Here is a 14,268-nt window from a genome sequence, read left to right as displayed (position 1 = left end):
GCGCAGACGTTTGTTCTTGCTGCGAACAGCACTGCGCACTGTTTCTCCGTTAACAATTTTTTTTTTAATGGAAAAAAAAGATTACATTGTTGCGGATGGTACCACTATTCGTGATTTTTAATTCGGGCTAAATCTTTTAAAAGCGTACGAATAATCGTAAAAGTGATATGAAATATGGAAAATTGTGGGCACGTATATTTCGGAACAATAGACAGTGATGCAAAATAAAACTAATTTCAGTGTCAATAATATGATATGTAAACAAATAATAAATAACGATATAATTATATTAATAGTGCGATGATGATATTCATAAAATTCGATACCTAAACCGGAGTAATATTAGAACTGCACACTGGCATTTGTAATAATATTTTACGATAGTTAGCCGAAAGAAGGGACGAGAGAAATAAAACTAAAGAATGATTATTGGCACACGGTGTTTAATAACATAACAATCGCGGGTGGGCATTAACGTCATATAAACCGGCAGATCGCAAACATGGCGAGCAAAATTGTGTGGCTGATTTCATGTGTGCGGTGTGTAGGCGGGATAACAGCGCGCTCCAAATATATTCCACGTATAAGATGGATATACGTTGTTACATGTTCGAGTAAAATCATGATCGCGCGTCAGCTGACCAATCCGGCCGACATGTATGTAATGTAGTCATAATATTACAAATTGAATATCATCGTGAATATTGGACACTTGATATTACTTGTGAGATTAAATTTCCCTGAAGCTTCCTTGATACACACAGAAATACAATCAACATGAAGCTTGAAATACAACATAACTTTAACCAAATCGTTGCACACGGGCTTTTAAACATATTAAAATTATGCAGGTATTAAAAAAAAAAAGAAATATAATTTTCCCAAATTAACGATTAATTTACGAAGTGCGCTAGTTACATGCGATCTTTGTTTGTTACGAGAACATAAAATATGTTTCAATAACAAGATGGTATTTTGGAAATTTAACGGTAGCCTTGGATTTTCAAGAACTTTAAAGAATCGAGGACACCACTGATGCGTCAGATCATAACGCTCGAATGTACTGCACAGTTTTCAGAAAACGATTTAATGTTGGATATGGGCGATTACAACTAATTGCGCGGAAAACAACGCGGTGCGAAGACGCGCGTCATTTTTAGCGTTATTACGGTATTCTCTTAACGAACCCGACGCTAAATCAACGCGGAACGTGCCGTAAATCTACGCGGGCGAACTAGTTAGGCAATATACGGAGATTCCACGTGGATTTACGAGCAACGGTCGTCAATATGAGCAAAAAGAAGAGAAGTGGTTCGCGCGGGGGCGGTCTGCTCTTTGCGGTTGAAGATTTTCGGCGGTTCGCCAGAAAGGCGGGGGCGAGAGGGGCGGGGGAAGGATGGGGCGGAAAATCGATGAGTCGTCCGGGACGAGATGCGATAAATTTTCGTTGGCATTCCCGACTGCAAGAAAGTCGCCGAGGAAGCTTTTCGAAGGGAACGACCGGTTGCCCAACGAAGCACACGAAAGGGTCAAGTTGCGAAGAAATGGTGTAGAGGAGAAACGGAAGAGGTAAAAGAGAGAGAGAAGAGGTCGCTCGATCGAGGAGTAATGAGAGCTTACTGGGTGTAATGACCTCCACCTTGGGTCAGCGCCGTGGCGAGTGAATTGTGGATCCTTTGGGACGCTCGATGCATCCACATCATTTATTCGGCCATGATGTCAAGAAGAGAGTACTAATATTGAAAAATCCGCTATGCGAAAATTAGGAATTGCGAGAAACGACATCTTCCGAATGAGCCATCTCTCTTAAAAACAGATTCTCAATTACCAGTGAAAAACGCAAATTTAATATCAAGTGTCCAAGTGTTTACTTCTTAAATAGATGTGGATGTAATCATTTGGCATAAATCATGATTTGTGCTTTTGTATGAAAATATATTCTTAATAATAATTAATTAGGTATTTAAAGACACATATGTTTTTACGCAACGACGATTCGAAAGCAACTGAAAATGTTTCACGACTGTTACTCATCAAAACATGAAAAAGTTTGAAATCGTTCTATCGTAATTAGATTAAACTTTACATCTAAACTTCGCACTTCAAATATGATTAATTACCTGTTAATATTCCGATGATTATATCGGTCGATATTTAAGTTTATTAAGATGCTTAATCATATCGATTGATGCGCGCTCTTTAATAAAAGATTATTGAATTTAATATGAATATGACGTGCACACGTCAAAAACTTGAACAAACATTTAATATTTATTGAATTTTTCTCTGTCAGTTATCAACGTCAAATTTGGATAGGAAAGTGTCGAGCGTTAATACTCCTAACAAAGGAATATTTAGAAAGCGCCCGCGTGATTCGTATTGAGCGGCGCATTATATTTGGCTGCGCCATTTCCGGAGTGTGATAATGCTACCGCAGGAACGTTATTCAGCGAGAACTGATTTTCGAAGTAACTGTATAATTTTACAATTGCCATTATGAAAAATTAATAACATGACGTCTGAGGAAATTTTTTTATTATCATTTATTCATTTAATTTATCTATTTATTATCTAAGTTGAAATAAAAATTTATCTCGATAAGATAAATAGTCAATTAAAACTATGTACTTTCGTATGTAATATTCATTAAATAAAAAATTAAATAATAATTTTCGTTATTTTCTGTTCGATCAAGAATTATCAAGCAAAATTTTCTGAGTATTCGGAGAAAGTGATAATTCTTTTTTTTGCGCATTGGCAATATTTTACAAGTAAAATATTTTATAACTGCAAATACAAAATTGCTTTTAACTCACGTCTGCTCCGCGTTAACCTCGAAATTATTTGTAAAAAAAAAGAACGTAATTGGACTAATAATTCATACCAAAAAAACCTGTGAGAAAAGGTTACGTGCATCTATATTTTCATTAAGGACAAATTGACTCCGCGACAGTAAACGATTCATGAAAGCATCGGCCATACTTCTGGCTACCATATATAGCCCAACGCCGCGCCGTGTATATTACACCACGTGTCGAGTATGGCCTGTCTTTGGTAATGGAACACCCGATGAAAGAAAGGCTCCCTCGTTTCCTTTTCGGCACTGCACTCACGCTTCTCTAACGCCGATCGGCGCCCATAAACCCAGAAACCTGCGGACCACAAACAGTCCAGTGCATTCGCCTCTTTAACGAACCTTTTTCGTGACTTTGACCTAATATATTAATTGAATTTATGTTTACAAAAAACGTGCAACATAAAGATTTTATACGTTTGTAAATCTTCGTATGGAAAGGATGGTTTTTTTTCTTGCTAAAGTACCTAAATGTTTAACTGGATACAGATCTGAAATAATTTTGTTGACCCATCAAAATAATTATATAGGACATTTAAGCTAGTTGCTGATGTCAAAACTTTTTACAGCATTGCTCATCATGCTTCAACGTTCTAATTATTTTAATGGTCTAGTAAAATAATTTTCAGATCTGTATCCAGATTAATTTTTACTTCAGTAAAAAAAAACCATGGTTTTTTTCCATATATGAAGTGCAACGCGACTTTGGAATAATATTACTCTTTGCTGAACAAAAATAATAAAAAATTTCTGAAACATTTTTTAAAATAGTTTTAACTTTGGTTAAATTAGATCGTACAATGGAATTTAATTATTAACCAATTTTACAGATGATTAAAAATTGTTGTGCAATTTAATAAAAACTAGATAACTTTTTAATTGTAGTTTAAAATCTATCACAACTTATCAGACATTGTTAGAGAGAAAGCGAATGTATAGCGAAAATTTTGATATAATTTATCTTATTTATCAGGCATATGAGAAATGATTATTCTTTTATTTTTTTTCTTTCAGAGTGGACCGTCTCGTAGCGAACAGACATGCCAGCGAGGACACGAGGTAAATAAGTCACTTGAAAAATCACATTTATCGAATTAAAATAGGTATATAGATTTTTCTAATTCTCTTTAAACTCTATCATTAACATTTCTGACATTTCTAACATTTCTTTTTTTATTAATATTTCCGCATGATGATATTACATCGTACAATGACAATACGTCAATGCACGATGCATTGTTTAATTCTCGATCCACATCGAAAATAAAAGCATTTTATTTTCGAATGATTTCTAAATAACTTTGGAAGCAAGTTTCACAACAGACATCAGATATCGTTTTTTTCTTCTTTATTTAAAAATAAAGCAAATCTATGAATTAAACAATGCATGATGAATATCATTTTAAAATGATATACGTTCCATTATCAAATATGTTTCAGTCCCATTATGTTGATATTTTTAGAAACAATTTTTGATTAAGATTTCTTAAAAGAAAATCAACATCGTTATGTCCCCTTAAGATGTTTCGGTAATACTCTATTAGGTGGGCACTAGCTCTAATACTCGCTCGTGAAACTAACAGTGATGGAGCTTCCGAACTAAGCGCGCTCTTAGACTGTGTCGTCATCCAGTAGCAGCTGTTTCCATTCAGCCTCGCCCTTCTTAGTTGGCAACTTCCTCTGCAGCACTTTTAATTAACGCGTAGAAGGCACGCTTCCTATTTCATCTTTCTCTGCTCCAATTTCTTTCTATATGAACGATCCTGTGTACTGAATAAGCTCCGGGCAATTTGAAACAACATTGAACAACCAGATAGTATATATGTGCAATATCTAAACCAGTATTTCCCATTTGGATCACATGACCCTAATGGAAGATTCAAGTTGCATTGATATTCGATGCACAATTGATATTTGTTAGAAATCTCGGTTTCCTAGAAAACGTCAACTAGCCAGAAACTAGCCAGAAAGCTCTTTAAAACACAGAATTGTATACCAAAATTTGAAATATCATACATCAGATGTATAATACTTAGAATTTGCCCCACAAGCAATTTATTTTTTTAATATGAGACATTTCTTTGGAAAATATAAAAAGCATAAATAATTTACACAACTATTAAGTAAAATAACTGACCATTAAAATGCGTAAATAATTGATAATAAAAAGCGATTGTCGTCATTTTTTGTTTACATTACATAAAAACAATTTTGATATTTTGCAACTGTAATTAAACTGCATCCAACACTAAAAACACCGCTAACGCGATGTCCGCTTTTAAAAGCAGCAGCGACCGTGAATTTATGTTATATATGCTGCATACATGTTGAATTTTGCAGTTTTATTGCATAATTTCGAAAGCCAAGTAAATACACCTATATAGATATATTTTATGAAGTACATGCATTTTCAAATCTTTTCCGATTTATACTTTACGGCTTTCAAGTTTCTTTTTGTACATGTTTAGTATATGTTATATGGGATATGAAATAATACCTGAGAAATCTGTACCACTGCTGTTAGAACCCTCAGCATTAGAAAAATTTCTATTTTAGCGCCTGTTTAACATTGCTTATATAACTAACTCGAAATGAAAGGAGACGATCGTGTATTCAACGCAACGTCGAACGAAACATTCAGTCAAGCAAGAATCGGAAATATATTAGCTGCATGATGTCACACAGAGTGGAGAACTCTGTTACACGTTACATGTCCTTGAGTCGAGCGACTTATTAGCTTAATGCTTGACGTGTTCAGATATATACGCATCGAAAGTTCGATTAAGACATTACATCTACAAGATATTCAGATTCTTTTTTTTAAATATATCCGTCAGCTGCTCTCTCAAACTTGCCAACGGCAATATATTCGAGAAAAAAATTTAAGCGGGTAGAGATAACATGCGTAGTCTTGTCTGTGTTACAGTGTGATATATATTTACCGTTACTTAACATTTATTCTATTTAAAGCATAAAAAAATTATGAACTGTTCATTTAAATCATATTTTAAAATCATTGAAAGTTAACTATGTAGAAACTTCTATCCTGGCATATTATCGTCGGTATAATTTTACGTATTAAAAATGGCTTAAAACGAATTCATATAATGGTAATATCTAAATTTGTTCTACTTAATATTTATCTTTTCGAAAAGGTCACAGGTCGTGGAAAAAATTTTACTGCAAAATGCGCTACAAATTTTATCATGTGTAATGATAACCTATAATATATTAAAAGTAACGATAAAAATTTTTGAAATATAAAACTTAAAACTAATATTCATTTGAAAATTTTAATATTTAAACACATAAATAACGGGAAAGCTCTACCGGATGAAAGCAGATCTTCGTGCTTAATAATTTTTTAAATTATTAGATTATTATACTTATTTCCCCCAGGAACGTAACAACTCGTGTACAAAATAATTTCGCATAATATATAGAGCAAGTTTAGTTTAACCAAAAGAAATCGGTGTATTTACAATAATATTAACGTAAAGACAATAGTGTACATATAACTCTCTCTTTTTTTATTTATTTATTTTTTTTTTTTTTAACAAATTATTATTTTACATTATTTTACCGAGCTTATTCTAATTATAGCTCCGTTTCTCGAAATACATTTAATCATTTTCGCGGATCTGGAATCGTAGTAAACCGCGTTCTCGCGATATAAACATTGAATATCCATTAAAACGAGCTGGATACCGTTCATAACAACATATTACACGTCTCTGTTTACGCGCGAATATAGATATAATGAAAAATCGCGGATGCACGTTATCGTATGTTGCGATAAATGTACAACTTCTATTAATTAGTAAAATTGGATTATGAAATCAATTGATTTGTACAAAACTGTTTACATGAATGACGCGAAATTCCGTTTCCTATTATATATTTTTGTTTTAAGTGCAAAACGCAATAATTAAATTATTGCAAGAGGTGCATTTATGTTAATTTATACTTGAGTTGATTACCAACCATTTAATTATTCACATTTTTCGCGATTATGACATTAGGGGACATTATTAAAAGACACTCTTCTTAACATGTTTATGAAACGATATAAATTTTCGCTGATAATCGAGCAATAGCGTATAATAAAAGATCTTGAAACATATTCTTAACGAGCCTTAATTGGGTTCTTGTGTCTAGAGCGGATGTCGTTTACAGACAGTATCAAGTCCCCCTTCTCCCTTCCCGTAGAGAGGAACAAATTTTCCCTCTGTCTCGTGAATTCATCCTGGTGCAGTTGATCAAATTAATATGTTGCAAAGACATTTGGAAGCATAAAATGCTTCCAAAGTTATTGTTCCTCTTACAAACTCTCCAAAACTTTATAGTTGATTTTTTCCCAGCAATTTAGTTTGATGAATCTCAGCTTCTTCCCCGACATAATTTGCCATTGAAGATACGTTAACTTCATATAAAATGGAATCTGATTGCATATATCAGCAATATATCGGCAACACGTTTTCACTTATACTCCCTCCAATGATCTCCATAAAGCAATATCACCGCCCACATTATTATATCATCGAGAAGATATTTTTGCATCCCAACTTTCGACAGCGTGCCGGCGAAAACTGCTGTTCTTCGTTCCTCGTCTCGCACAAAGGCCGGGCACGTGCGCGCGAAAAGGATGACCCTCGGCCATGCGACAGACGAAGGAAGACTCTCTTTTCGCAAGCGACGATAAATACGTTGCCAAACGTACGTATACGCGCCCGAATACGCCGCTACCATCCTCGCAGTGCCCGCTGACCCATTTGTGAAACTCGCGTTGCCACATACTTTCTGCCGTGCACCCGATTATTACAACACTTTACGAATTACGCGGTCCTCGGCACAGGCTGTGCCTATGCCAGACTGAAGCCGGAGGGACACAAAATTTTTGGAGCTCCTTTCAACAACGGAGATTAATTAGCGGAAGAAAGGTTGAATTGTTTGAGAATAAAAATTGAGATGCACGATTATCAACATATAATTTGGAAATTATAATTGAAATGCTTCGTAATGGTATTGCAATAATATTAATTTTTCGTTATATTTCTCAAACGTGCTTAAACTTATTTCTTCGGATGATAAAAATGGATAATAAATTATTCATTAATTTCTCTTGCAAATTATGGAAATAAGAAAGAAAAATTTGCAAGAGCAGAGTTCGTGACGCATAGCATTCTAGCCGTCCGCTTAGTCTGCTCGACCACGCCCACTTTGTGCAAGTCGTCTTTAAAAAATAAAATAAAGTTTGCCTTATCATTCGGCACAGGTATCTTACATAACAAAAAAAAAAAATCCGAAACCTTTTGTGCATAAATGAATAGAATGTTACTATGAAAACGATCGATTTTCCGGAACACAACGTGACTTGAAAAATATCTGAAAAGAACAAATATTTTTCATATTTTCTTAAAAGAAGGCTTCATCACTATGTAGAAGACAAGTAAATTGAAAGCATAGGGCTTAAATATTTTTATTGAGACTATTCGGCATATCTTGGCGTCAGAATACAATATCGAAGTAGTTTAACCATAGAATACGTCATACTGGCCAAACAAAATTTTGCTTTCATGCCGTTTGAACTCTAATTGAGCAATAAAATTTGTCAACCATAGTGAATACCTCTCTCTCTCTCTGTCTGTCTCTCCCCCCCCCCCCCCCCCTTGTCTTCCTGTCCTAGCCTAAATTTTCTTATTCCGCCTTTACACAGCAAGCGATTGAAATTTCATAGGAAGTTTCCTAAACACTACAATGTGTTCTAGGAAAAATGAAATCTTTACTATCTGAGACTCATGTAAAGAAAAGAAAGAAGAGACTTAGGTATAAGAAAAAATTCAGTATAATTGGGACCTGGAATTTTGACATGCGAAATATTTTACAATTTAATCATCTGACCTGAGCCCAAACATAAAATGCACCACCCAAGAAGCATATTTGGAATTTTTTTTCTTCATAAGAAACTGATCACAACTTTATTTAAAATATTTTGTTTGTATATCTTATCGTTTTGTTGATAATCGTTTGAAATCAGATGTACGTTATTTTTGAGGGGGTCGTTTTATCTTTTAAATCTTAAATAGAACATGTATACGAGATTATTAATGGTTGTATCCACTTTTTACCATAGGAGCATGATTTACTGACGCATATGTAATTTCTAATATATATTATATTAGAAATAAATTTCTAATTAGAAATAAATTTCTAATATACTCGTATATTAGAAATTACATATTTGTCGGTAAAAAGTAGGTACTACCATTAATAATTACCCTGTATAAAGAAATAAACATTTCTCTTAAATCTTTGTGGTTAACGATATATTATATTTCGAAGAGTTTCGAATCAGTTTCAGACAGTTAACTAATCTCAAATCACTGCTTAAGGCGATACTGGACCGGTCTCCATACGTGCTTATTTTTGGACACTCATATCTCTTAATTGGCTTTACAGCTCTCAAAATCCTTTTCCACACTTAAAGTAGTAAGAAAAACATACTTCGCTAACTATAATTAAAAAAAAATCAGGTAAAATAAAATTAGATTAAAAAATTATAGTTTAATTATCGGCTTTTACAGCCGACTCGTGACAACATGTGCCCCATATAAAAGTTTTAGACATAGCATGTATGAAATAAGTAGTTAGCGAGGTATGAATTAAATGAAAGAACAATACGGTACTTGCAGAATGATCCTAGCTTTAGTATGAGAGATATAAATGTCTGAAAAGTGTTTTATATAATTTACACGTGGAACTGGTGCAAACAGCAGTAATTGTGTTCATAGTAGTTCAGAAATCTTGCATTAGATGGCGCTGAAGTCGAAGAACAAGGACAGTTGAGTCCGTCTGACAAAGAGCGCTAGCCTATCTCCCTTAATCTTCGCCTCACGCATGATCCTCAAGACGTCAAAAAAAAATCTGCAATATCGGCAGTTCACTTTAATGTTCAGTCTAGGTTATGCTACTACATTGTATGTGCGATTGTCCCCGAGCTTTTGTTATTGGCTTCTCTATTCTTTTTCAATCTATCTCTCTTTTGTACTCTCAGGTAATAAATGATCAACCAATAGCTTGATACTTCCGAAATTTGGAGGATTCTCGAACTTCTAGATCCTTTTAGATCCTAGATCCCTTTAGTTTCGAAGTACACATTTCTCATTTTACCGTTGACTAGTGAAGAGAGCTCGTCTCTAGCCAATGATTCAGTGTCGTCGATCTCTTTCGTTAAATATTACATTTTGATGTGTATTTGGATCAGTGATAAACAGTTACATTCATTGCTTACGAATCTAAGGAATCTATGAAACATGGCACGTCAGGCATCTGAAGAAAGGTAATGGTTAAAAATAAAAATTATCACTTTTCTGTCGAAATAAACCTAAAAATATTTTTAAACATCAAGATCCGTTTCTTCTTATCCCGAATTCTCTTCTGTATCTTCTATCTCCAAATTCTCCTTATTTTATACATGAGTTCTTGTGAGTTAAATAAGGACTTAAAACTATTTAACCTCTTATATAATTTTATTTTATAAAAATTATTTTAAAATTGGATTTACGAAATATGTACACGGATATCACGTGGGTTCGAAGGAATAAGGAGAACTGAAAGACCGTATCGGTCAGAGCTCTCTGTATAAACGACTTTATCGGACGCATGTTGTATGCAGCGATAAAACGTGATATCAACGCGTGTAATTTACTATACGTTCTGCTTCTACTCTTTTCCTTCTTGTCGTTTATCATAAAGTCTTCGAGAATGCTCTTTGATGTTAGAAAAACTTCCGGTAGTTATAAATAATTTTCTCAAATAAAGGAGCACGTGGCAGATGTTCCTCTCTTGCTCCATCTTTTCTGCGTCATAATTTGCCGTTCGCTAATTCTTTTATAACTGTAAACGTTATACGTATTACATAACCCTAAACTGTAAAATTCCATTAATTCCGGAAATGCTGTTTATTAATCGTTGATGTGAATTTCAACATGGTGAATTAACATAACATTGCATAAGAACAATGTCATATTAGCGATTTATGATATACAACTACAATATGAATTTCATAATCTCTTTTGTACATTTCCATCATTGAAAAATATATCTGAAAACTTACGACGTAATACGCTGTGGAAATGTTGCTATAGTGAAAGATTTTGTCCAAATTCTACCTTCCAAAAAATAAAAAGCAACAACTACAGAAACACTCCTAGATCATGAGGGCTATGTGTAATAGATATTAATAAATCAAGGAAGCTCAAAAAATTCTTCGAAATACAATATGTCCAACAATTACTGTAAATTTTATAAAAAAATTTTCTCCGTATATAAAACATTTAAGAATATCTCTTTATTCATTACTTCTTATATAATATGAAAATAATTTGATGGTAATAAATGCACAACATAATTGGATGCAGATTGACAAAATTCTGATCATGCGATAATTCTTCGCTCTCACTACCTCATCAAGTTACGCTTGATAAGACAGTTACAAGGGGAAATTAATTATCCCACGAACCAATTACGAAAACACTTACATAATCCAATAACTGTTGCAAGATTTTTGGACCGACATCTACAAGACCTGCTTATATATTATATAAAAGACTTATCAAGCTATTTACAACGTGATATTTTTCCTGTTAATATCACAAAGTTAGACAAAGATAAAATCGAGTATACGAGAAGTCAATGGTACAAGACAGAGAGAAAGAGGTATGAAAATTGAATGACGATTTGTAAATAGAACATAATTGTGCGCACGTGTGCGCGTATACGTACGTTCGTGCATGTATATATGTATATGAGCATAGAGCGAATCAAGAAGGTCGTGAGATCGGTAGCATCGTTACAAAAGGCAAGGCGAGCCTCCATATGCGATTTCCAGAAAGGCAAAGCTTTGAAAAAGGCCTTTCCCCGTCGTGAGCAAAGACGCACTCGTCCGTCTAGAAAGGACTTCAGCCATGAAACAACGGAACACGCAAAGATTCTCCGTACTCCTTTACTTCAAATATATTAATGACGTTGTAATGGTTTTTTTTTTTTTCCATTAAAATCATTCTAAAACATTGAATTCATTTAAGAATACAATTTATCTTGAAAATTAGAAGTGATAAGATTAACTTTTGTTCAAACGTCGTTATTATCAACAATAATTCTCTGGAATTTGAAAACACAAGTCTACTTCTTCCGACAGATAACTTAATTTTTTATTTTCGACGCCTGCTTTTTCAAAAAAGATATACTATCACGGAAATGGTTGACAAAATTCTTTTCAAATCTTGACAAATTTCTTTTTATTTTCTTATCCGAGATTTTGTAACAGAAATATTGACTTACCGATATTCTTTTGAGTAATAACTATATGGAGAAAATTAGTCTTATTCCACTAAAATTGTAGTCTGGTTTTTATTTTACTCAAGAAATCATTTAAAACGCATAATACAGTTAAAGCTCGATATTATTTATTTTTTATATTAAAGATTTCTATACTGAAATGGATAAAATTAGTATCGATTTGCGGCGTTTTTTTTTTCTTTTTTTCGAAGATTATTTTCTGTTTGGAAAAAATTATTTAACTTCGATTTTCTTCTCAGCTTATCACAAACGTTTAGTCACCGGACCGCCTTTTATACTATCAGCCTTGGGCAATGTTTTACCACGATATACAACACAAAACAGTTGGGTCAAGCGGCGTTATCTGTGCTGCTGTTGACTATAGTAAAAAATTGTAAAAGACGGCATGCAAAAACGATTCCGCAATTTATCTTTCTGCTCACATATCGGCGAGTGATTTACGCAACCAGGGCCATTTGCGAGCGTTTGAAAAAAAAGAAGATTGGAAGAGAAACAATGTTTGAAAAGCAAAGGCGAAATCTGAAAATATTCCCCTCATCCTATCGAGGTAATCCACGCGAAGAATTGTACGCGTTTTAACGTTTCAAATGCAGTCGTACGATTGTACGTGTCGACAGAGTGAAGAACGATACATTTTCAAATGCAGCAGCTCTTCGAGAAGATCGTTCCGAAACAATAGATTAGAACCGCAAGAACATGAGCAGAGCGCGAATTTTAACATTTCAAAATCGTACAGATGTATGCTTTTTGTAAACTGAAAGAACGATTGTTTGAAAAGACCAAATCTTTTTGGCCAAATTTGTATAAATTCGATGGAATTCCGTAAACCTTCAGAATACGTTGTATCGGAAATTTATGTTAAATTATTCGTAGAAAGAATTAAATTAAATTTTATTAAAGCAAATCTTTTATTTTTACAAGAAAAGTTCTTATATGCTTTGCATTTATTTTTAAGTTGACTGATAAAAATCGTTTAAGAAAAATATTTTTTGATGATGTCGAAAATTGTGTAACCGTTGCTTTAAATAATCAACATGCGATACCTTAAAGCAAACGTCAAATGGTGACCGGATCGATATTTCATCATTCCTTATCTTTTTGGTATCTTATTTTCTGTCTTCTTTAAAGAGTCGAAAGATTACTGCATAATGGTCCCCTATAAGCCATGCGGGTTACATTCTTGCATTCCACTCTTTGTCCTCTCGGAATCTACGTTCCTTCCCCTCGCAAACCAAAACGAAAAGTCGGGAGGGAAGCGATGAGATCTCTAACTATTAAATTGTTTTTTGGGCATACAACGGAGATCGAAACGGTCTGCCTCGCGCATTAGCATCGAACGACCTTTCGTCTGCTTCCATGTTGCTAAGAAGATCACGATCGTCGGTGATGCAGCAATGGCCGCGTCGTTGAGCTGATTTTGTTCGCGAATCATGAAACGCCCAGCGCGATCGCGATTCTGGATTAAAACGACGCTCATCATTTTCGCTTTCCACGCGAAAAGGTCGAAAAGAGCCGCACTCTGGTTTTACTCGATCTTCATTAACACATTTTTTTACAATTCATCAAAATTATGACGCAAACTTGTGCAAAATTATGTCTATCGTCTTCGAAAAGATTTAGATTGAAAATATCTTGCAGCTGAAGCAGTTAAAACTACATTGGGGTCTAAAAATGTTGATTAGGGCCTAGGTTAAAAGGACTTAAGACAGAAAAGCGCATAGATTTTCCCTCCTTGGATTTAATGAGTTAACATTAATTTTTAGAACTAGATTTGTATCACTATATTGATATGAGGTAGCGCAATTTTATTCAATTGCAAATCGAAGTCTCGCTTTAAAGCGTCTTTCTCTACTTGTTTCCCCCTCGCGCGAGTTTTCGCAATACTTCGAGCTCGACAGTCCTTCGACAGGTTTCCTTTAGAATTCTTGGTCAAAGGCTTCTTTCACTCGTCCTCCCTTCGTTACGGGTACTTTTGCAGTTTCGCCGTGTTTGTCGTCGAGAGCCGGACACTTGGGTAAATATCTACACGCTTTCATAAATTTCAGTCACATATT

General features: G+C 34.2%; 1 protein-coding gene across 2 annotated transcripts in view; it reads left to right on the top strand.

Annotated features, from left to right (window-relative positions):
• LOC105202115 (protein gustavus) overlaps nt 1-14,268 on the top strand; it is a 143,341-nt gene that overhangs the window by 91,803 nt on the left and 37,270 nt on the right. For both annotated transcript variants that reach the window (XM_026132394.2, XM_026132397.2), the window contains one exon: nt 3,869-3,913. In XM_026132394.2, the coding sequence (XP_025988179.2) occupies nt 3,869-3,913 (45 nt within the window). The remainder of the gene's footprint in view (nt 1-3,868; nt 3,914-14,268) is intronic.

This window comes from Solenopsis invicta, chromosome 1, assembly GCF_016802725.1.
Source record: "Solenopsis invicta isolate M01_SB chromosome 1, UNIL_Sinv_3.0, whole genome shotgun sequence".
NCBI lineage: Eukaryota > Metazoa > Arthropoda > Insecta > Hymenoptera > Formicidae > Solenopsis > Solenopsis invicta.
Note: the sequence above shows the minus strand (reverse complement) of the source record. Positions and strands in the feature narration are given on the sequence as shown.